Consider the following 22,689-nt stretch of genomic DNA (forward strand, 5'->3'; position numbering starts at 1 on the left):
GATGGCATTTGCCACAGCAGGTCTATGGCTTGTTTTGAAAACAAAACTATGGTGTAATTTTTACACATCAGTGCCAACAGGGAAACTTCTAACTTCTTTCTTTAAGGTATGTTGTTACTTTTCTGCTCAACAAGATTGCTGACAAAAGTGCTTCTGTGCAGCTGGAAGAGGTTATGGATTTTGGCAGAATTTATCTATGATGCCTGAATGTGGATTGTGTAAAACACCTTTACAAGGTCTAGATACACAGTGTACACTGACTTGCCCTCATCTACTGCCTCAATGACCTATTCAAAGATGTTAACTAGGTTAAGTAGGCAGTACCTGCTTTTGATTAATCAAAACTAGACTGGGTTGAGGGTCCACAGGTCACCTATAGCTCTATTTATTAGTTTCATTATGATCCTTTACATAACCATACAAATGAGCCTGGTCAGGCTTATGGGTATATAATTATCCAGGTCTATCATAGCCTCACCTTTATGCAAAAAAATGACTTGCTATCCTCCATTCTTCAAGCATAGATTTTGTTTTGAGGTTAATGCTGAATAGCTTCTATAGGGGAATCAGACAGTGTTCACAACGACTTTGTGTTCTTAACTTTATGACCTTCTATGGAAGGTTGATTATGAAACAACTCTTCTGTATCTTCTGTATGCAATAGAAACGGAAGATATTTTATAATCCTTCATAATCCTTTCCTGAATAACGATACTTAATGAAGAGATATATGATTAAGATTTGCATATAAACAAGAATTAATAACAAACGCTTCACATATTTTACTGCATTTTATTCATATTTTAGCGCCTGTATAACCTTCTCTGCAGCTGAATTTTCTTGATCAGCTCTCACTAATATCAATTTGCTGACATTTAATATGGAATTGCCTCTCTGCAGCTTTGTGCGGATCTGTTGTCTAAAGTTCCTGAATTTCCATGTTTTTTTTTTCAGCAGCAGATGAATCTCTCCATATTAGCAATTAAATAAAATGCAGCACAACAAGGACTTCTCCATCTCTATACTAGCAAATAAAATACACAACAGATACACCCTTTGGCCCAGACAGTACACAATCAAGTATATAAAATGCAGCACAGCACAACGGACTTCTGAAATAACTAGCAGAATGGACTTCTACTTACAGTTAAGCACAATGGGGCTGGCTTCTGAAATAGCTAGCAGATAAAAGCACAAGGGACTTCTCTGATAGTACAGCACTAACAGCAGCAGAAGCAAATAGATAAAAAAAAAATGCAGCACAAATAGACTTCCCTTCTCCAATCTCCATACAGTTGTTAATCGGCCATAAAAAAATGCAGCACAATTGACTTCTCCAATCTCCATACAGGCCACTCACATCTGACTTGCAGCATAACTGACTTACTTACAGATAAGATGCATATATCTGTTAAATCGGCCATCTGACTGACTTTCGGCCAGGACTAACTGACTTAATTACAGATCAGGCAGTGAGGCAGGCTACAGTATTTAAATAAAATGCAGCACAAACAACAGACTCCTGGCTTATGGACTTAAACACGCAGTTAATTGGACACAGCAGATAAAAATAAATAAATAAATAAAATATGCACACAGTTAATCCCGACTTGCAGCAGCACAACGGACTTAACCACAATAAAAACCAAGAACCAAACAGCCAACTTTAAAAACAGGTTGTGGAAAACAAAAGAGCGGAAACAACCACACTGTACAAACTAGAAAGTACCGTTTTAATATATTGTTGTCACAAACAAAGTTTAAGCTCTTTCGTCAAGGTTAAAACACAGAAACACAAACTTTGTTTGTGGCAACAATATATTAAAATGGTACTTTCTAGTTCATACAGTGTGGTTGTTTCAACTTCTTTGTATTCTGTAACCTGTTTTTAAGGCACAACGGACTTACTTACAGGCAGGCAGATTAGCAGATATAAAATGCTGACAGCCGCAGCACAAATGCACACATCCCCTTCTTGCAGCAATGCACACAGGACTTGCAGCAGCATTATGGGGCCATTAAGAGTGTACTTTTATTCTTACCTGGCTGGAGCGCAAAACTTTATGCGCATCTGCCGCCATAATCCACCTGTTTCCCTCCGAGTCCAACAGGCAGTAGCTCACCAAGAGGTTCCTGGACTTTGTCAATGCAAATGCTCTGGAACAGATAGTCTACGATTCCACAAGGGGCTCTAATGTCCACTGGTGGTCACCACACTGCCCCATGTGATGCCCTCCCTAGTAAGGTCGGACCATAAATCAGTCTCATTCAGAGCAAGTACTGGATCCCAAAGGGGCAAAAAATCTAAGGAACTTCTCCAAAGCAAACCACAGCCTACTAAGTGATGGTACAAAAAGTGTTATACCCCTGCAATCGCAGGAAATAATGACTCCTATGCAGAGATGTACACAAATGTCATTTTAACTCATTGAATTCAATCAAATCCTCCCACGGTCCACCAAGAATATCTCTGTGAACAATGTCCAAACCAAAAAACAAAAACTTGTAAGTAGAATATTCAGAGGTATGCTTAAACACAGCACTGTTTTTCTTATTTGTGTATTTTTATTAGTTATCTGGATGTTACTATCAGCAAGGATGACATTAATAGAGGATTTACTAGTAATATAGTTTGAAAACCTACATATTCGAACAGTTTATTACAGTGTAGTTGTCATCATCCTGGTTTTCAAAAGTGGGAATGTTAAAGGTCAGGCAGTTAGACGGACTAGGTTGTTTACTGAAGATGACACTTCCTCTTGAATGTGACAAACTTCCTTAGACTTGGTTCTTAAGATATTTGATGAAGTCAAGTCCAAAAGGGAAAATGGCATTTTTTTGCCCTATTTTGTGACAAGAAGGTCCCAAGGAAATGTTTGTTCCCAATAGAAGGGTTACATCTACATACACCACCTCTTTTGTCATGAAATACACAGTAGATCACACAGATTTTTCAGATACTAAAGAGAAACTGAGGTACTTCACTCTTGTTTTGAAAAGTACACAGGAATTATTGGTAATGTACCCCAGTTAGTACTTAGATGGGGAAAGTACCATAAACAGTTTTTGGAAAGTGATGATACTTCCTCCATGTCCCACACAAATACGAAAAATGGGACTTTTAGGTGTGGTGCTTGTTCTGTGTGTAAGTTTGTGTATGAGACTGATGGGATCTGTATTCATCATCATCATGGGTCCGTCTATTATTGCAATTGTAACACAAGGAATGTTATATACGTTGTTTCATGCACTGAATGTTGTTTCTTCTATGTGGGTAAAACGCAGAGGAGGTTCAGGAACTGGATATACGAACACACTTTGGATATTAGAAATAAAAATATAAACAATGCTCTGAATATCTTACTTACAAGTTTTGGTTTGGACATTGTTCACAGAGATATTGGTGGTGGGCTGTGGGAGGGATTTGACTGAATTCGAATCAGTTAAAATGGCAAATTCTCGATTTCTTTTACATCCCCTGGTCTTAATGTCAATATGTCTATTATCAGTGTATTACAATTGCGTTCTTATTTAGTGTAACCATGATAATTTATTAATGGAAATTGTTTTTGTTATTTAAGCAATGACTTGCCACATGTTTTATTTTTTACATGTTTATTGGTTCATCAAGGTCATGTGATTGGGAGAGGTACTTAAATAGCTTGATTTTTTTTTTCACTTTTTGTATTCTGAAGAAGTCTTGTTGATACACACGAAAGCGCTCAATTTTAAACATTTTCAGGTAAGAACTGTGTGCCTTCTGTTTTTCCCACCTTTGTTGTTTGAAAGTGGAATTTTCCCCTAATTACAATATTGACAACACCCCTCTAAGTTCAAACCCAGTGGTGTGAGATCTGGGAATACAGGTCGACAATAATCTGAACTTTGACCATCAGGTTTCCATGGTGGTAAGGAAGGCCTTCTATGATGCACATCTCATAAGTAAAGGTATCGCATTCAGGTTTAAGGATGCCATAAACCCACTTTACTTAACCCTAATCAGACCATTGATAAGAGTACAATGCTCCCTTCTACATGTATCTCTCCAGACAACTGCTGCAATGAGAGGAACCACAGAAGTTGCTCACTAAGACAAAGGGCCTCCAAACGATGACCTATGTGGATAGACTGAAAGCCCTGTCACTGTACTCTATCATATAGGCTACTGAGAGATTACTTGTGTCTGGCCTACAGGGCAGTCTCTGACCCCAACCTGATGGAAATGCTGCACATCCGCAAATCAAATGGCACTAGAGTCACTTGCTGTAGGGATCTCGACCTTGCCAGTGACATTAACAGAACATGATGGACAGACAGGTACGTCTCCCAGAGATTGCTGCCGCTCTGAAATAAACTTCCAATTCATGTGAAGCAGAGCTCCTCAATAACTGCATTCAAGCGCAACCTGGACAAGTAGATGGGTGACCGGAAATTCACCCTGGGGTTGGCAGCCATGTCCTTTCATGGAGAGGGATAGTTTGTGCTGATCTGTAAAGTATGTCTATCTAACCAAGGACAATTGGGGCAACCTGGACTAGAACATGGCTAGACCTACAAATGCTCTAGGGTCACTAGCCTAGTAACCTTTTATGTACATTAAACAACTTTGAGGCAAAGTTGTATCGATATATTTCAAATACAAACCTATAACAACAACTAGGCAAAGGGTTAACACTATATAACCAGTGCTGTACTTGCCATTTACTCAACATTAAAAAAAAACTCATCTGTAGTTGCGTGTCTTTCAGTGCATAATAATTTAAATAAAAAGTAACTTTCAGTTTATTCTAAGCTTCATAAGAGAAGGTCCTAAGATTCTAACTTCTCTTGTTTTTTTTTTTTTTTCATAAGCTCCATTATACATCTCTCAGTTATTCTAGAAAACAAGTACAGTGATGAAGCAACAACTAAGGAAAATGGGAGCACCGGTGGGGTAGAGACAGATACACAACTACTGCCCTTAGCGGCTTGAGCACTTGAAAGCACAGGCTGAGGAGAACGGGTATGGTAATCAGTGGGGAGTGTAGCATGCACCATCTGTGTGTCCCCTACAAAAAATGACAAGGTGGAAGAGGTGTTTAGATGGTAGGCATTTGGCCAACCTAGCCATCATATGGAGGTAGTTCTTATTAGCGAGAAAGCAGGAGCCCCAACTTGTGTGGGAAGGGTGTTGTGGGCTGGTCTATATTATTTTGTCGAAAACTAACTTCAGAGAACAGATATTCATCGAACATAAATCAGCGAATGGCCGCTCATCGAACGTTCACATCAGCAAACGTGTTTCACAGGGCAGTGAGTTACTTGGCAAACATGCGGACTGTCACACACCGCAGTACATCAAACCCACAAAGGTGGGGGGGGGGGCTGCACTCCCTACTTATACCAACTCTGAGACTGCATTACAATGGGGGATTTGGGAACATTTTCTAATGCTGGCCAAGTAACTACAGAAACAGAAACTACAGAAATAACATCACTTAACATGGCATAGTCATGAACCACCACCAAGTAAGGCTTCCCGTTCACTTTCTTTGCTAAGTGCATCAGAACTTAAAGATCTGAAACATTTACATTTTATACTTCCTTAAGAAAAGATATATTTGATAGTATTCTCCTATTCCTTTGATTGTTTACAAACTGTTCCAAAACAAAAGTTTTAAACCTACAGAATATTTCCCACACGCTATTAAAATGAGATGCTACAAAGTTCTCTTATGTATTATTCTTATTGCTCCTGTCAATACTCCTGCACTATTACATTTTCTAGATGTGTGATCAATATAAGAGTTAGCAGGAAACACCCACCCATCTAGCCAGCCAGCCATATCCTCCTCTCCCGTCTGTTTTGTGCATATGGGGTCAGGTATCACAACAGTTATGATAATCTCAAGCCAGTGTTCACATTTCCAGGTAGCTAACCCTGCCACGGTAGTTAACAGGAACATGTCGGGGCACAAATCACTTCCTTTTCATTACAAAGAGAAGTTTAAAACATCAAAATGTTTTAAACAAATCTTGAAAAATCTTAAATAGGACTACCACCATAGGATAAGTACCCCTGTGGTTTTATTCAGTAAGCAATAATATGGTTACACTGGTTTCTTGAAATAACTAACAACCAACAAGTCTGTACAATTACACCCTTATTGTATAAAATTAGAAGTTCATGTAAATAAGTAGCTCTTTGCAACATAACCCCACTTATTTATCAGTAACTACTTCATCAATCAAGGTACTGTAACGCAGTAATACCTACATTAATCTTTACATCTTTTTGTAATATTATTCTAATATTAGAAAAAATCCCTTCTAAACATCAATACACAATGCCTACAACTGGCTCTACTGTGAAATGTTTTCCCAGTTTATAATCTTTTTCTGGTTTTCTGTAAGTAATCTAAATGTTCACAACAAGCCTTCTTTGCTCTTATAAATCCTTCATGCGGTAAAGGTTTTATTGCATGTTAGTTTGTTAGAGACAAAGACTTCTCCCATGAAAACAATCGAGTTTGTCAACAAGTAGTCTATAAAGAGGGTGACATAATTTCATTAACTGCTACCTCAACAGTATCATCTAAAAGGCCCACCTCATACTTAAAACATAAGCCAATTCTGTAATAGATCTTCCAAGGAATTCACCTTATGAGTTTTTTTTTTCTTGTTACTTCCTGGAAGACTTTGTCAAGGCAATAGGAGATTTTATGCATTGATTGCTCCAGTAGCTTTTAATCACATTTTGTTTCTTATTTTGTTTTTTTCAATTACTTGTTGTTACACACATTTTACTAACTAGTCTACACTTGTCAAAGAAGATTTCCTTTTCCATATCAAGTAAACTGGTAACAGTAATTTACTAAAGAATACACTTTAAAGAAAAAAACGGCAAAACAACCTTGGGATGTCGAAATTCCCCTCGTTCTCTGGAAGTTTCCCATGCCTAAAAAGAAAGAAAATGAAAACATTAACTGATGAATCAAAGACATTGATGGTTTTCTAGGTATTCCATTATTTAATGCAACATGCTGGTAGATTCTACAGCAGATCCTGAACATGTTATTTGTCTTGCACCTATTCTCTTTTGCTGGACTGAAAGAGGGAGTCAGCCACCACTAACTTTCAGAAGCTCCTCCAATAGTCCCTACTGTTCTATCCTTTCTGGGACAACAATTGGGGTATATCCCAACATAACCCTTTTTTGGTGGGTTCTCTCTTTCCATACTTGAAAACTTCAGTTATTGAGCTATACACCATCCCACAACAGAAAACAGCAAAGGGTGTGTAGGCAGCTGAAATACAGCAGCTGGCTGGAATATTGTCTTGCTAAGTAACACCGTAAACTGGGCATACAGGTGAAGTGTTTGGATGGCCATGTAAAGAGGAATTATGCAGACACGCTTCTCAGTACTCTACCCATCATACGAGCCAAACTGCTTGACTCCTACGCTCCACCAGAAGTTGACAGCAGGCATGCACCTAACATGTCACCCCCTCCCCCATCCTGAGAAAGGCAAGCAGGTACTGTATCATTACTCTGAAGGTTGGGCGCCGGCTGGCAACTCAACATTGTAAAACTCCACTGCCAATCATGAGCGGACAGGTGATCCGCTGTGGTGACCCCTAACCGGGAAAAGCCGAAAGAAGAAGACGACGACTCCTTTCCCACCACTGAACTGCCTCCTCTAGCAGCTGAGCTGTTCAATGAACAATGCCAAACAGACTGCAGCTAGGGTTTAACCTTCTATGCCAGTTAGAAGATATGCAGTTTATAATCTCAACTGGAAGAAATCTCAAGTCACCTTGAAAATAATAATGTAACTCCTTACAAGAATAATCTTAAATCCAAGATGATAATTTGGAGGCTTTTTTCCCCAAAAGAGTAAAAAACTCTTTCCTGGTTAATGCCTTCACCAAATTGGCCAGTGCTTCCTAAAAGAAAATATATTTTATATAGAATGGAGTTTTTTTTTTAATACTTTGAGGACAGATAATTCAGTTATGGAATGGAAACTGAAGAAAGTACTCCACGAAATAATATAATGAAGGTTAACTGAAGAGAATTCTAAAGAACCAGTAAACTGAAGAGTCAGCAAGTACCTTAAAAATTTCATGAACTTATCAAAACTTTGTTACTTATGTTTAGACAGTAAACAATCACAAATCACAGATGCCAAGAACAGTTTAACCTAAGCATTCAATACATACACACATATACACACACATATATATATATATATATATATATATATATATATATATATATATATATATATATATATATATGGGTCTATCTTAGTACATCGACATTTCACAATACCGAAAACGGATTCACCGACACCATAATATCGAAAGTCACGTTACCGACGCCAGAAGATCGACAAGGCAGAAGACCGACGGAGGAAGACACCGACGCTGAGAAGCTGCGATGGGGAAAGGATATGTAAGTCTGCGGTAGTGACGGACGATAGGGTGCGAGTAAGGTAAGTGTGCGATGCTGGTGTTTAGTAGGGGTAGGGGTGGGATAAGTGAGTTAGGGTTAGGGCGCGGTTTAGGTGAGTGTGCGAGTAAGGTAAGTGTGCGATGTTGGTGTTTTGTAGGGGTAGGGGTGGGATAAGTGAGTTAGGGTTAGGGCGTGGGTTAGGTGAGTGTGCGAGTAAGGTAAGTGTGCGATGTTGGTGTTTTGTAGGGGTAGGGGTGGGTTAAGTGAGTTAGGGTTAGGGCGCGGGTTAGGTGAGTGTGCGATAGTGACGGACCTTAGGGTAAGGGTTTGGGTCAGGGTTGTGGATAGTTGTGTATGTATGGGTTAGTGTTTGTTTATAAGGATTTTAGTGTGCTTGTGTTGTGTGTGTGAGTGTTGGATAGGGGATGTGTTTTGTTTGTTGGTATGTTGTGTCGGGTGTATGCGATGTCGTGTTTGTGAACTGTCGATCTTCTGGCGTCGGTTAAATGACTTTCGATGTTTTGGTGTCGGTTAATTCGTTTTCGGTATTGTGAAATGTCGATGTACTAAGATAGATCCATATATATATATATATATATATATATATATATATATACACTATAAAAGAAACAGTAATTTGCACAGACAAGTCATTAAATTCAGCTGTAGCTATATTTAACAGTTAAAATTATGGCAGTATTATTCTGTTGGAAAGAAAACAAATGACAATTTGAAGCAACATTTTTTGCACAAGCTACATAACAGAAAATAGCTACAGAAATGCTACCAAATGACTATTTTCAAAAAAAAAAACGTACTCGGGTTTCTGCATAAAAGATTTATGACCTTACAGTAAAATGCAGTTACAAAGGAAGACGATGAATTACATGCGCCCCCCCCCCCCATATCTAGTAAATTCAGAAATTAGCCTACAAAACATAAGCAATAGCACAGTTTAGATATTTACAGATGCTCACAAAATTAGAAGTTATGTACTCACCATAACGTTCCATCTGAGTAGGTGTATTCATTTGTCTGCAACCTGTAGGTTATGGATCCGATATCGGATCCGAACCGGCATGGTTTACCAGCTATGGATCCGAGCTCTCAGCCCCTCCCCTCACCCATAATGCCCTGCTCTCCCTTCATGACCTCAGATCGAGTTTGCCAACAGCAAGAACACCCTGAAAAGGGTAACACATCATATGCAGGAAACTGACAGGCCAGGGGGATAGGAGGGCGGGATGGTTGCAGACAAATGAATACACCTACTCAGTTGGAACGTTATGGTGAGTACATAACTCCTAAATCTGAAGTAGGAGATTCATTTGTCTGCAACCTGTGGGACAGAGTCCCCAGCTACCTGAATCTTGGGCGGCCATCATGGAAGGATATTCCGGAGCACCGCGGAGCCAAAGGATGCTCTACCCCTAGATGTAAGATCCAACTTGTAGTGGGAAATAAAAGTATGAGATGAAGCCCACGTGGCTGCTGCACAAATATCATCTAGAGGAATCCTAGCCTTAAAGGCTGCCGAGGTAGAGACTGACCGGGTTGAATGGGCATGTACACCCTCCGGTGCGGGCCTTCCCGAAGCTTGATAAGCCAACAAGATACACTGTGAAATCCAGCGAGATAATGAGACTTTAGAAATTGGCTTGCCCAAATTAAATTTAGCAAAGGAAATGAACAACTGGTCGGATTGCCTATGACCAGCCGTCCTGTTTAGATAAAATCTAAGTTGCCTGTGAACATCTAAGGAGTGAAGCTTGTATTCACCCTTGTTTTGGTATTTAGGGAAGAAAACAGGGAGGTTAATAGATTGATTAATGTTTGCTTCAGACGCTACCTTAGGAAGAAAGGACGGGTTGGTCCTGAGGTAAACACGGTCCGGATGAAAGACCAAGTAAGGAGGTTTAGCTGATAATGCTTGAAGCTCAGAGACTCTCTTGGCCGAAGTAATGGCTACTAAGAAGGCGGTCTTGAAAGATAAGAATTTCAGATCTACCGTAGCCGCCGGTTCGAAGGGGGGGGGCGGTCAAGGCCTGGAGAACTAGGGAAAGGTCCCAAGGAGGAACCGCTTGCTTTATAGGGGGCCTGAGAAGAAAAGTACCTTTAAGGAAAATCTTACACAATTTGGCAGACATCAGTGGATTGGAGTCATGGCCAATGTGATAATGAGAAATTGCCGCAAGTTGTACTTTGACCGTGGAACTGCTGGCACCATCATTAAAAAGAGTGGTTAAAAAATCAAGCACCAAAGGGAGAGGAACTGTGAAGAGGTTTAGGCCTTGCCGCTCCGCCCACAAAGAGAACCGTTTCCACTTGCTACGGTAGACTTTCCTAGTGGATGGCTTATGAGCCGCCACCAGGATGGCCTTTACAGGGGACGAAATACCGGGAGTCCTGATCAAGAGTGGAACTGGAGCAGCCAAGCGGTCAGCTTCAGGTTGTCCAGGTTCGGAGGAGATAAGTGGGATGGATGAGATATCAGATCCGGAATGGGATCTAGAATCCAAGGAGGATTCACTGAGTGAGACCTTAGGAAGGGGAACCAGATCTGTCGAGGCCAAAACAGAGCAATGAGAATCATTCTGCACCCCAACCGAGAGGCTTTCTGAAGAACTTGGAGCATCAGAGGCAAGGGGGGATAAGCATAAAGAAGACTGGGTGGCCAAGCATGCACCAGAGCATCTCTTGGGGCACCTCCGGGAGGAGGTATCAGAGCGAAAAAACTGTCGCACTTGGTGTTTGAGGGAGAGGCAAAAAGATCGCAACAAGGAGTTCCCCACCGTGCGAAGATGCGTTCCGCTACCTGAGTATTGAGAGACCACTCGTAAGGGGTGAGAATGGTGCGACTGAGTTTGTCCGCCAGGATGTTGGACCAACCCAGAATATGCGTTGCTATGAGAAAGCGGTTGGTGGAGATTGCCCATTCCCACACTCTCATGGCTTCTCGACAAAGAGGGTAAGACCTGGTTCCTCCTTGTTTGTTGATATACCAGACAACTGACATGTTGTCCGATTGAATCGCAATTGTTCCCAAGGGAAGAAAGGCCTGAAGTGCTAGCAACGCTAAGAGCACTGCTCTCATCTCTAGAATGTTGATATGCAGTAAGGTCTCTGATTCGTTCCACGTGCCTTGGACCGTCCGGCCTGCAAAATGCCCCCCCCCCCCACCAGAGGCGGGAGGCGTCCGTGGTCACCGTGGCGAGAGGGGGAGAAGCACAAAATGGGCGGCCTCCGTGGAGATCTGGAGAGTGTAGCCACCACAGGAGGGACCGCTTGTAAGCCTTGCTGATCGCAATGGGATGATGCATAGGAAGAGCAAGATACGACCACTGAACTAGGAGTATCCATTGAAGGATGCGCATGTTGAACCTGGCGAGAGGAAGAAGCGCTATTGCTGCCGCCATGGACCCTAGGGCCCTCAGGACCAACTCCGCCGGAACTGAGCATGAGTGGAGAATGGCCCGCACCTGGAATTGCAGATTTTGAACTCTGTCCGCAGTGAGGAAGGCTCTTAATCTCTTTGTGTCTAACCTGGCACCTATAAAATCTATGAACTGCGTGGGTGCTAGGTTGGATTTTTCCGTGTTTATTGTGATGCCCAGACGGGGAGCAAGATGGAGGAAGGAGTCTCGCGCCAAAAGTAGTAGATGCCTTGTTGGGGCGGTGAGAAGCCAGTCGTCCAGGTAGGGAAAGACCTGCACCCCCTGAAGCCTCAGGTGGGCCGCTACAACTGCTAATACCTTGGTGAACACCCTGGGGGCTGTGGTGAGACCAAAGGGAAGGACCCGGAATTGGTAGTGACTGGCTCCCAGCCGGAAGCGGAGAAACCTCCTGGAGCGCCTGTCCATAAGTATGTGGTAGTACGCATCCTTGAGGTCTATGGAGCACATCCAGTGATTTTCTCCCAGAAGGGGGAGAATAGACTGCAACGTGACCATTCGGAACTTCTCCTTGGGAACTGCCAGGTTCAAGAGTGAAAGGTCTAAAATTGGTCTTAGATCCCCCGTCTTTTTTGGCACTAAAAAGAACCTGGAGTATAACCCTGATCCGATCTGGTCTGGGGGGACGGGCTGGATGGCTCTTTTCTTTAGCAGATGGCCAATTTCTGCCAAAGCGGCCTCCCACTGACCGGGTGGAACGTCGGGGAGGGACTTCAATTTTGGCAAGTGAAGGAAAGGTATACGGTAACCTCTGGATATGATCTGGAGGACGCAGTGGTCTGATGTTATGGACTCCCATGCTGCTAGGTGCTCCGAAAAACGTCCCCTGACTGCCTCCAGAGTAGAGCAGCCGGGCAACCCTCCGGTCCTTCTTTCTAGCTTCCCTCTCCTCCAAACCACTACAGGGAGGTTGAGTCCCAGGAGGAGGAGGGGGAGCCGGAGAGGAGGCCACCGAAGAAACGGTTACCCCCGAAGGAGCGGAGGCCAGAGCCGAGTCTGGGGGCAAAGTTCCCGCCAAGACAAGCTTGGACCTCCGCTCCTTCAATGCCCTGGGGTTGAACCCTGCACAAATGGAACATCCAGAAGTGAGGTGTTCAACCCCAAGGCATCTCACGCACCGAGTGTGGCCATCAGCAGGGGAAAGCTTATGGCCACACTCGGAGCACTTAGAGAACACAGCTTTGGGTTGTTCAGACATCCCAAAGAGCTACAGTCACTTAAACTAAAGGTAAAAAGTAAAAGCAACTAAAACACACAACAGGCCCAAACACACACTACGCTACCAGCGAGGGGAGGGAAATTAAGTAAAAATAATATATAACACTAAAAAAGTATAATTAAGTAAAAGGGAATCCTATACTTTCATACAACTTTCATACAAAAATTCAATTTTAAACTTTCTAAATACTTGAAAAATACACTTAGCTGCAGAGCTCAAGGAACACAAATCTGGTCACCAGCGCGGCAAACTAGATCTAGGGTCATGAAGGGAGAGCAGGGCATTATGGGTGAGGGGAGGGGCTGAGAGCTCGGATCCATAGCTGGTAAACCATGCCGGTTCGGATCCGATATCGGATCCATAACCCACAGGTTGCAGACAAATGAATCTCCTACTTCAGATCAATACATTACTAAGAAAAGCCGGAGGCATTTTTAAAGGCAACAGCTTCTATAGGCAGATAATTCTCTTTGTAATAGGTAATACACAATCTCCAGCTTTAGTGTATGTGTTCGGAACTCTAAACTGATGTGTACTTGAGGTCTGTAGTCATGCAATGGATAGGTGCTAGCTTAGCAAAGAGGCTAAACCAAAGTATGGCTGCTAAAAGAGAAGTTTGTGTCTAGCTGCGAGTATGCCAGATTATTAAGCAAATCCCTCCAAATTTTCTTTGCACTTTGGAATGGTGGGTTAAAGGAAAAATTTCTGCCAGCAAATATTCTACATTAAAATGTAAACTTACCAGTACAATCACAGCCAGATCTAGCACAAGGTAACCTAAGCAGCTGCTTAGAGCACACTGTTGGTTGGGAGGCTCTATAAACATTACTTATTCTCACCCACAACCCTAATTATAACCCAGCTATTGAAAAGCTCCATAAAGCTCTCTCTCAATGGCTCTAACATACAGCCAATGAAAGTGGCTTCTTGGAGCTTTTCACAGTCAAAGAGCAGCATTTTTTGGATACCTGATGCCGATGTTGCTGTGTGGGTAATAAAACATCATCATGGATGTCTGATAAGAGAAGCTGTGTGCATGTGCGTGAGCACACGAGTGTGAAACTCTTCTCAGACCTCCTAATACCACATATCACAATAACAGGGATTGTGCTGTCTCAGAGTTAATATACATATTTAGCAGGGGTGAGGAGGGCTCAACCCCCTGCAATTTTTTTTTTTTTTTAATTTAAAATTTGCATATGCAGACAATGAATATAAATGCCATTAAGAAAATTACAGCCCACTGAATGGTTAACAAGTATGGTCATGGTTGTGAAAATGGCACTGTTCATACTTGTATTGATCAGCAAGATATGAATAAAGTGATTAAGGAGGGTATAATCCATTACTTAAAGCTGAAGAAACAGTCTCCAGAATGCATAGTACCAAGTTGTTTTCAAAGGTATATGTAAGCCAAAGTTTATGGAAGATAAAGCCAGATGAACAAAGATCCAGACTGTGCACATTTAATATGTTATTAGGAAGACGTGAATTGCTCAACTCCGGTTTAGTATATTATCAACACAAAGTACTCTGAACAGCTGTTATGGAACTGAAGGCTTTAAAAGTGCCGAAAACAACTGATAATCAGTGTGTGGTAAGGCACCATTTCTTTCACCTGTACAGTAGAGAGACAGGTAGAAAGCTTTCTGCTAAGACCACTCACCTGTGTAACCTTCATCTGAAGGTCAGGTGGGAGTAAAAAATCTAAAAGAACACCATACTTGGAGGCAAAGATGATGGTTGTCCCAAAAGAAGATGAATATCAGCCTACAGGATGACGACTCCTGCACTGCCATTAACATGACAGCCTGAAACACATTTTTCAGCAACCAAAGGGAAGAAAAGCTTTTGGGCTTTCTTCTCAGAATTTTGTTGAAAGGCATAAAAGACAGAAAAGTATACAGGAATCTACAATACTATACAAAGGATAACACATCAGGAACTTACCCTATGATGAAAGGGAAAATGGGTCTACCGTCACCTCTTTCTTACCACTGTAAAAGCAAAACTGTGGAGGACAACATTCTCCCTTGTGTCATGAATGCATCAACCCATAAGGAGGTGTCTGGTCTTAAGACCTGAATTAGGCCTGTACAATCTCCAAGTCCATAAGAGGACTACATCTGTAGCTGAGAGGTTCCACAGCACATTCACATCATCTATAATGTGAGTAGTTAGGAAAGAGATTTCAAAGCCTATGGTCTACTACCAGGCCACTAGAACCTTTCTCCTTAGGGGAAGCAGGATGGATTCTGATCCAACAACTCCTTCCAAGCACAAAAGAGCAAAAAACAATGTCCTCAAGGTCAAACAAGGTTATCTGAAATCTTCCTTTCAGGGGCTCCATTTTTTTCCACAGTGAGTGGTTTTCCTGTCCATTACCAAAATATCAGTCATCAAACTGAGAATGTCAGTGTGTAGGTATGACGACTGTGCAGCCACTGGCACCGTATTAACCAATGAGGCCATTATATCTGTAGGTAGGTAAATGACACCCAACACGGATTACCATGAAAGCAAAGAGGTGCAGGAGTCTCCATGCTTCCACCACCCTCCTCTGTCCTCACTCAGGCTGTCAAGGTCATGAAATCCACAGTCCTCTCTGTGGGCAAGACAGCTACACCTCTGCTGAAATGGTGGAAATCCCAAGTTGAGTTGGAAAACACCTCCTAAACTGTAGTTACCTATGACTCTCCCTTTAAAGACATTCCCAAAGCAAGGACTGTTATCCAGACGTTTCTAACCAAAGCCAGCAGAAGTAATCTATGAAAGGAAAATAAAGGCCATCAAAACCCCTTCTACCACATTATGGGCACTGAGAAGCAACTAAATAGCAGCACTGAAGTCCACCCACAGCAAACAGCACAAACCTCCTACTAGAAACCCAGACACTCATGTTTGTAAAGACTTGCTGCCTTCAAAGACACCATCTCAGCTGCCCTTCAGTAGCTGGGACATTACACCTTGGAAACTCAACACAAAATCTGAGAGAGATGTGTTCATTGCCGGCACTGAGGTCCAAGGTGGGGATTGAAATATTTTATGTCCTTTGGCATGAGGAACTCAGAAGAATAGAACTTAGTCTGCCTCTCTCTAAGGGGGGGGGGGCTTTGCAAGTACTTCAATTAATATGGTCCAGTCTTTTTTTCAACAGATGACTGGAGACTGCCTGTTCCATCAGAAGAGCTCCTTATGAGGAATGACCAGACTGCTCCAAGACATAGACATCTGAAAACACCATCCCTGACACTGTTATTTAGATATTATTCCTGTTATAGTTTTCTAAACTAAAGAAAAAAAATTAAAAGAACTATCCAACCACAAGCAGTCTTGATGTCTAGTGAGGACTAATATGGTGCTCCCTTTGAAGTCATTATCATAGGAAGCACAGCTTTGAGGGCTGAAAAGGAGGGATAATGATGACATCTGGCTTGCTTCTCAACTTTACTGATGTGCTTAATTTTTCTTGGCTTTAAAGAAGAGCTTGTGGACCCATCACAAAAAACATCCACACAAGTTATTGCCCATTTCCTCTTTTACAGGTCTTTCATTAGAACATGGAACCATTGCTCTAGCAGCTTTCTGAAGCTTGGGCCACAATGAAAGATTGGAACTAGAACAGGTAAAAACTAGGAGATGTGAGAAACATCTGGGAGCTAACATTTGAAGATGAAAATAAGAATACCCTCTACCCTGCCCTGCTACAAACTTTAAACTCATTATGTGCCTGTAAAGTAGAGAAAAGCTGTGTTTTTTAGGACCCAATGTAGATCAAATAGACAGAAAGGAGTCTAACATTAGATGACTTATAAAGATAACATTAAAAAACATGAATGGTTTCTAGACAGTATCACACTCCTTGGAAAGAAAAGAAGTTAACTCTAATTTCTTTTTCCAAACCACATAACGTTAATCTTTCAGAAGAGGTTCAAGGGAGAGAACTCAGAGATCCTTATACATATTTCCCAAACATTAATTCTGACATATTTTGGGAAATGGCATAAATGGTAAAATTAATTTCACACAGGATCTCATGAGTCTATGCCCACAAAACAAGGTTCACTGGCAGGTTGTAGTCTCATTTCCTTTTTGCTGAAGACAAGGACCTCACAAACTCAATCCCAGGAAAGACTAAGGGAAGGGTAGATAGTACACTTTCTCAAACATTGTCAACATTCTGCACTCACCTGACACCTAATCCAATGAACAGCAGGTAGGCAGTGGACACAAAGCAAAGGGATCTTAGTATTCTAAGCCATTAAATTCCAGGTCAGCAGAGGCCAGCACATAGCTTTGCACTGGTGAAAAACTGTGCTACATTAGTATGCCCTGTTGCACTCACAGAGAAAGTTCCACCACATGTCAAAATAGAGCATACAACATATACAATGCCAAATCCCAATAAGCTAACCTGGGCAAGAAAAACCTGCTGGAGTCTTCCCTACTCCTGCCAGGGAGGAACCCCAAAGGCCATGAAAAGCACCTTCAAATCATCAGTATAAAATACACTCTAATTTCCTTGTGACAACTAATTATAAAGCTCAAATGAATCGCAGAGTATATTATTGTCCATTACTTTGCTGTCAGATGAAAATTCAACAAAAGATCAGACATGCACACCAGGTGCCTATGTTATTTTAAGAAACAAAATGCACAGTACAGCACAGTATTTTATTTCTGTATTTATTTATTTGTAAGCTGGCTGATACAAACTCCTGGGCACTTTATCAGAAGACAGAATGATTCAGGATGCTCAGGAAACCTTCAAATCCACTGGGTATCTTAGCAGCACTAAGGAGACAGGTGAAGGTTATTTGGCCACAAAACTCTGTTGGAATCAGATATTTGTAGTGAAAATTTTGGGGAAGTCAGAATGACTTTTTAAAGATTTTCCGCACCCTCTTAACCCTAGGATGAAACTCAGGCATGCAATAAAAAAGACCTTGCCCCGGCAAAACCCCTGGAACCATATGACTTCTCTTGAGTTACCAGATAAGATCAAAGTCAGAGAACTCAGAAAGCAGAGGGAAACTCCTACCTCCAGGAGTTGAGATGACATTGCTTTGATCTAATGCTGGAAAACTAGACAAAATGCCATGAACTAAAATAACATGCTCCCCAATCTATATAATTACTCCCTCCTGGTCCACTAAGAGTTTTCACAAGGTGCTCCAACTCAAAAAAGCTAGAAGGAAAGCAACATAGGTAGACCTCATTCTCAAGGTTGCTCTTCCAGCATGGACCACAGAAACTGAAAGAGCTACTCAAGGAACTAAGCTCTCAAAATACAAGACCATTCACTAAAGGCATTATCAAAGTTCACACTGATTGTGTCATTAATGGGCTCACCTCAGATTCCCATAGATAATAGCTGTCATCATGTTACAACATGGCAGACATGTTAACATCAGCCAATGATGTCACCAGATGTAGAGTTGCGGCATAATGTTATAGGAACATTGATCAGCTTCCCTCTGTGTAGTGAATCACAAAGAAAGGAACTGCACCCTCAATCTAGGAAGGAAAAGGATCAGGATAAGGCAAGAATGCCTTTGGTACCATCTAACTAAGCATCACTAATGGTATTCAGTGATTGCACCTCCAGTGAACATGCAAATTCTTCTCAACAAAATGAGCACCAGCAAATTATTATATGAGAAGCAGGTCAAAGAGCAGTAGTACTTCCTCTTTGCAGGCATTTCTCTTTGTTTTTTCTTAAACACAAGACTCCTGCAACGATGGAGAAGAGCAATGCCACTGAACTCTCTACAAACTCTAAGTCATACATTTCATGGTGAGAGCCTAAGCAGAAGAGGCACATGGGATGTCCATCCTGTACATCAATACTATTATAAGTTCCATACCCACCATAGCAGCTAATCTGTGAGAAGGCCCTTTACAGATGGGAAACTACTTTGATTTTTTTCCTTCTAAGCTCTTGAGCTAATCATCAATTCTTATATTCCTTGTATGTTTAAAGATGCTGGTTGCCTACTGTAATTTTTAGGCCTAGACCTCATTTCGGGGACTTCCTGTGATGGATGGTGTGGAGACCAGACATGTTGCCTGGACATTCCCGACACCTTTTCCATAAACCAAGTTATCCCTTCTGAAGTCAACTTAACAGTGAGGTTTGGTGGACTACACCACTACTGATGCCTGGTACCGAGAAGAAATATGAAAAATACATCAATAAAAGAATGACTGGTGTTACTGTCAGAATTGCCTGTGGGCAACATATTAAATGCTGTTAATGCAGAGGCTGAAACTGAGGACCACTGAGATGGAATACAAGACGTGTAAGCCACAAAGTCTCAGGAAACACGGCAGCATCGGAATAATGAACACAGAAAAAGAATGCTAGACTGGATAGTTATATTAGTGAGACAAGTAAATCACTCATTCAAAGGTGGAAAAACACAATCAAAACATCGGCCAACAAGATGATGAAAAGATGCTAAAGGATTCAAGCCCCTACCTCATCTGCAACTTCACCCAGAAGGTCTGGCCATAAGCTCTTGAGCCCCCTCAGCGGGCAGTAATGCAAAAACTAAAACACCACACACTACATCCTAACAAAGACAATCCTTGGTGCATGCTTCTGAGAGGGAACGTCTATATAGTTTATGGTAATTTTCCATGCCTGCAGCTGTGGCAACAACTATGCCAGGGTTAATACTAGGGAATACCTTGACATGGCCACTAGGAGTCAGTTAAAGAAGCTTCAGAACTATCATCTCCTGCCAAACCTCTGCAACCACACCAAGACTTTAGTAAATCCTCAAGGGACAGGAGATATCCTCAACATTCTTTATAAAGTACTGCCTACCCAGAGCGAAATGAAAAAGCATCCAGAGAAGAATCTAGAAGCTGATGGGGAAAATAACTGTTCACTATGTTCGATAATACCTTTCAGAATTCATGAAAAAGCAATGGCACAACAGCTTGGAGAGTCACCATCCAAATCTGATGAAGTGGAAGTTCTCACTGAAGTCACAGTGGTTCAGGAAGAGACAGAATTGTCCAGTTTTCTTCAAAACAAGTAAAAAGTATTCCACCAAAAACTGCTGTTATGAAGTTTAAAAAAAATTGGGAGAAAGCAGCTTCCAGTAGGGAATATTACTGAACAATGGAGGGTAGACTCAGATCTGCATTAGTGATGATATATCGGGGGAACCTAAAAGGGAAACAAAGAGGATACATTTCTTAAAAAGTATATGAAAATATTTGCTAAAGCAAATGTGAATTCAGTAGTAGGATATCAGACACAATTAACATATTATTCCCAGAGGTGTAATAACTGAGCTACACTGGACAGAATTTATATTTCACAGGAGCACGTACATTTAATTGAAAGCATAGATGCAGATCAAAAATCTATTTCAGATAATGAATGGATAAAAATTAAGATAAAGATGCAGGGTTAATGAAGTAAAAATGAGACATCGGCTCTTTTCTGCTTACTGTTAAAAAGAGAGAAATTTTGAAGAACGTGCATTTGCCTCATATATTTTATAATACTGTTAAAGGTCTGCTGCTATGAACCTCAAGGCTGATTACTGATGACAATGATTTCACACAGCAACTTGACATCTTAACCAAGGACTTTTCTTTAAGGGGTTATAGCAATTATCTATTAACAAATGAACAGGAGATAGTGACTCAATCACCACCACAGCTCCCCAGCTTTTTCAAGTAATCTTTACACACGGAATAAAAAGGAAAGTAAGAGAGAGATCAATTTATCATTCCACATAATAAATTTAGTAGTAGTTTTAAAAAACACCATTAACAAAAACTGGCATATTTAAAAAAATATTAAACACAACTAAAAAATTTATTCCTGATCATCTCAGTTTTGGATATAAGCAATTTGAAACTATTAGTTTATAAATAACTGTTGAATAATCAAGTAGTCACCAGTTACAGCCAAGGACGAGGTACTTTTCCTGTATGAAATGCATTTACTGTACATGTATTTCTAGTACCAATATATACACATTCATCCTTTAGCTTATAAAACATATATATTAAACCATTTTGCAGATTGTGACTCAGTATATCTTGTTTACCTTCTCTAGTGTTCAAAGCTGTACTATCTATAATACAGGCAACCCAAACAGCAAATTGAAAGAATATATTTGCAACCATTTATCGAAGTTTTAACAAAATGCCTTGTATAAACATATATTTAATAATGACTCATTGCATACATTTAAATTTACGGTACTCTGCTTGATTCATTTAAATAGAGGAGGCAATATATTAAATAAAATCAGGCTTTGTGCCCACTGAATGGCGTACATCAACAGTTATCCTACTACACAAAGGGGGAGCCACCACTGATCCCGGGAACTATCACTCTATTAGCCTGATGAGCCTAGTCTGCAAGGCCATGGAACATATCATCATGGAACTCAAAGACATTGGTAATCTCCAAACTCTGGATCCCACCCAGTTCGGGTTTGTGAAAGGCAGATCATGCCTCCTGAACCTGATCGACTTCTTTGAGGCAGTCACCAAAGCCGTAGATGACAGTGAGGTGGTTCACACAGCCTATCTTGATCTCGCCAATGCTTTCAACACCATCCCCCATTCTGGAATTATAGCTAAACTCACTAAACTAGGTATAAATCCCTATGTCACAAGATGGGTTGCCAACTGGCTCACTGACAGAACCCAAACTGTAAAAGTTGCACACTCCAAATCTGTCCTCAAACCAGTGACAAGTTGAGTACCACAGGGTTCAGTCCTGGGACCTCTCCTACTTGGTATCTACTTCTCTGAAGTTCAGGCTAACACAGAAGGCCTCTGGCTAATGAAGTTAGCAGATGACTGCAAACCAAGAGCCATAGTAGAGTCTCCAAATGATGTGGAAATCCTACAGAAGGGCCTCGCTGAGACAGATGCCTGGTGTCAGAGCCATGGCCTCAAGCTCAATGCCAAAAAGTGCACTGTCATCCCCTTTGGTAAAAAGTCTGTACCCATGAGTTACTACATAGACAGCAGTCTGCTTAACACCGAATGTGTGATAAGAGACCTTGGGACCCAGGTGGACAGTAGTCTGTCCTTTGATAGTCACATCACCTCAGTAGTCAGTAAGTCCTTCTACATGGCACACCTCATCATAAAAGGGTTCTCATCCAGGAAAAGAGAGGTCATGTTCCCCTCTACTCGACACTCATTAGACCCATTATAGAGTACAACGCCCCTTTTGGAACGTACCTCACAAGACATCAGCAGCTGGAAAGGCCACAGAAGTACCTCACAAAGAGGATTACTGGCCTCAGATACCCTATACTGACCGTCTCAAAAAACTCCAGCTTTACTCCGTAGCATATCGCCTACTCCGAGGTGATCTCTGCCTAACATAAAGCTATGTCGAACCCAGAGCTGTTGGACATGCTGCACCTAAAGAAATCCCAATCCCTCCGAGCTGTTGGCTGAGTATAGGAGGTGCCATTGTGCAGTAACTCAGAGAAAATCTGGGTATTGTCATGAAGATTCTTGATATAACTAAAGAAACCTTTGGGGATGTTTTTAGTATCTGCCGCAATTCTGTCTTCATAGCTGGCTTA

The 22,689-nt window shown here is 41.4% G+C and overlaps 1 protein-coding gene across 1 annotated transcript in view; it reads right to left on the reverse strand.

Annotated features, from left to right (window-relative positions):
- TDRD9 (tudor domain containing 9) overlaps positions 1-22,689 on the reverse strand; it is a 2,841,455-nt gene that overhangs the window by 1,960,332 nt on the left and 858,434 nt on the right. Inside the window, exon 19 of the mRNA XM_044074496.1 lies at positions 6,893-6,937. Coding sequence (XP_043930431.1) covers positions 6,893-6,937 — 45 coding nt within the window. The remainder of the gene's footprint in view (positions 1-6,892; positions 6,938-22,689) is intronic.

The sequence above is a fragment of the Protopterus annectens genome, chromosome 6.part0, assembly GCF_019279795.1.
Source record: "Protopterus annectens isolate FY-2018-M chromosome 6.part0, PAN1.0, whole genome shotgun sequence".
In the NCBI taxonomy this organism is placed as follows: domain Eukaryota; kingdom Metazoa; phylum Chordata; order Ceratodontiformes; family Protopteridae; genus Protopterus; species Protopterus annectens.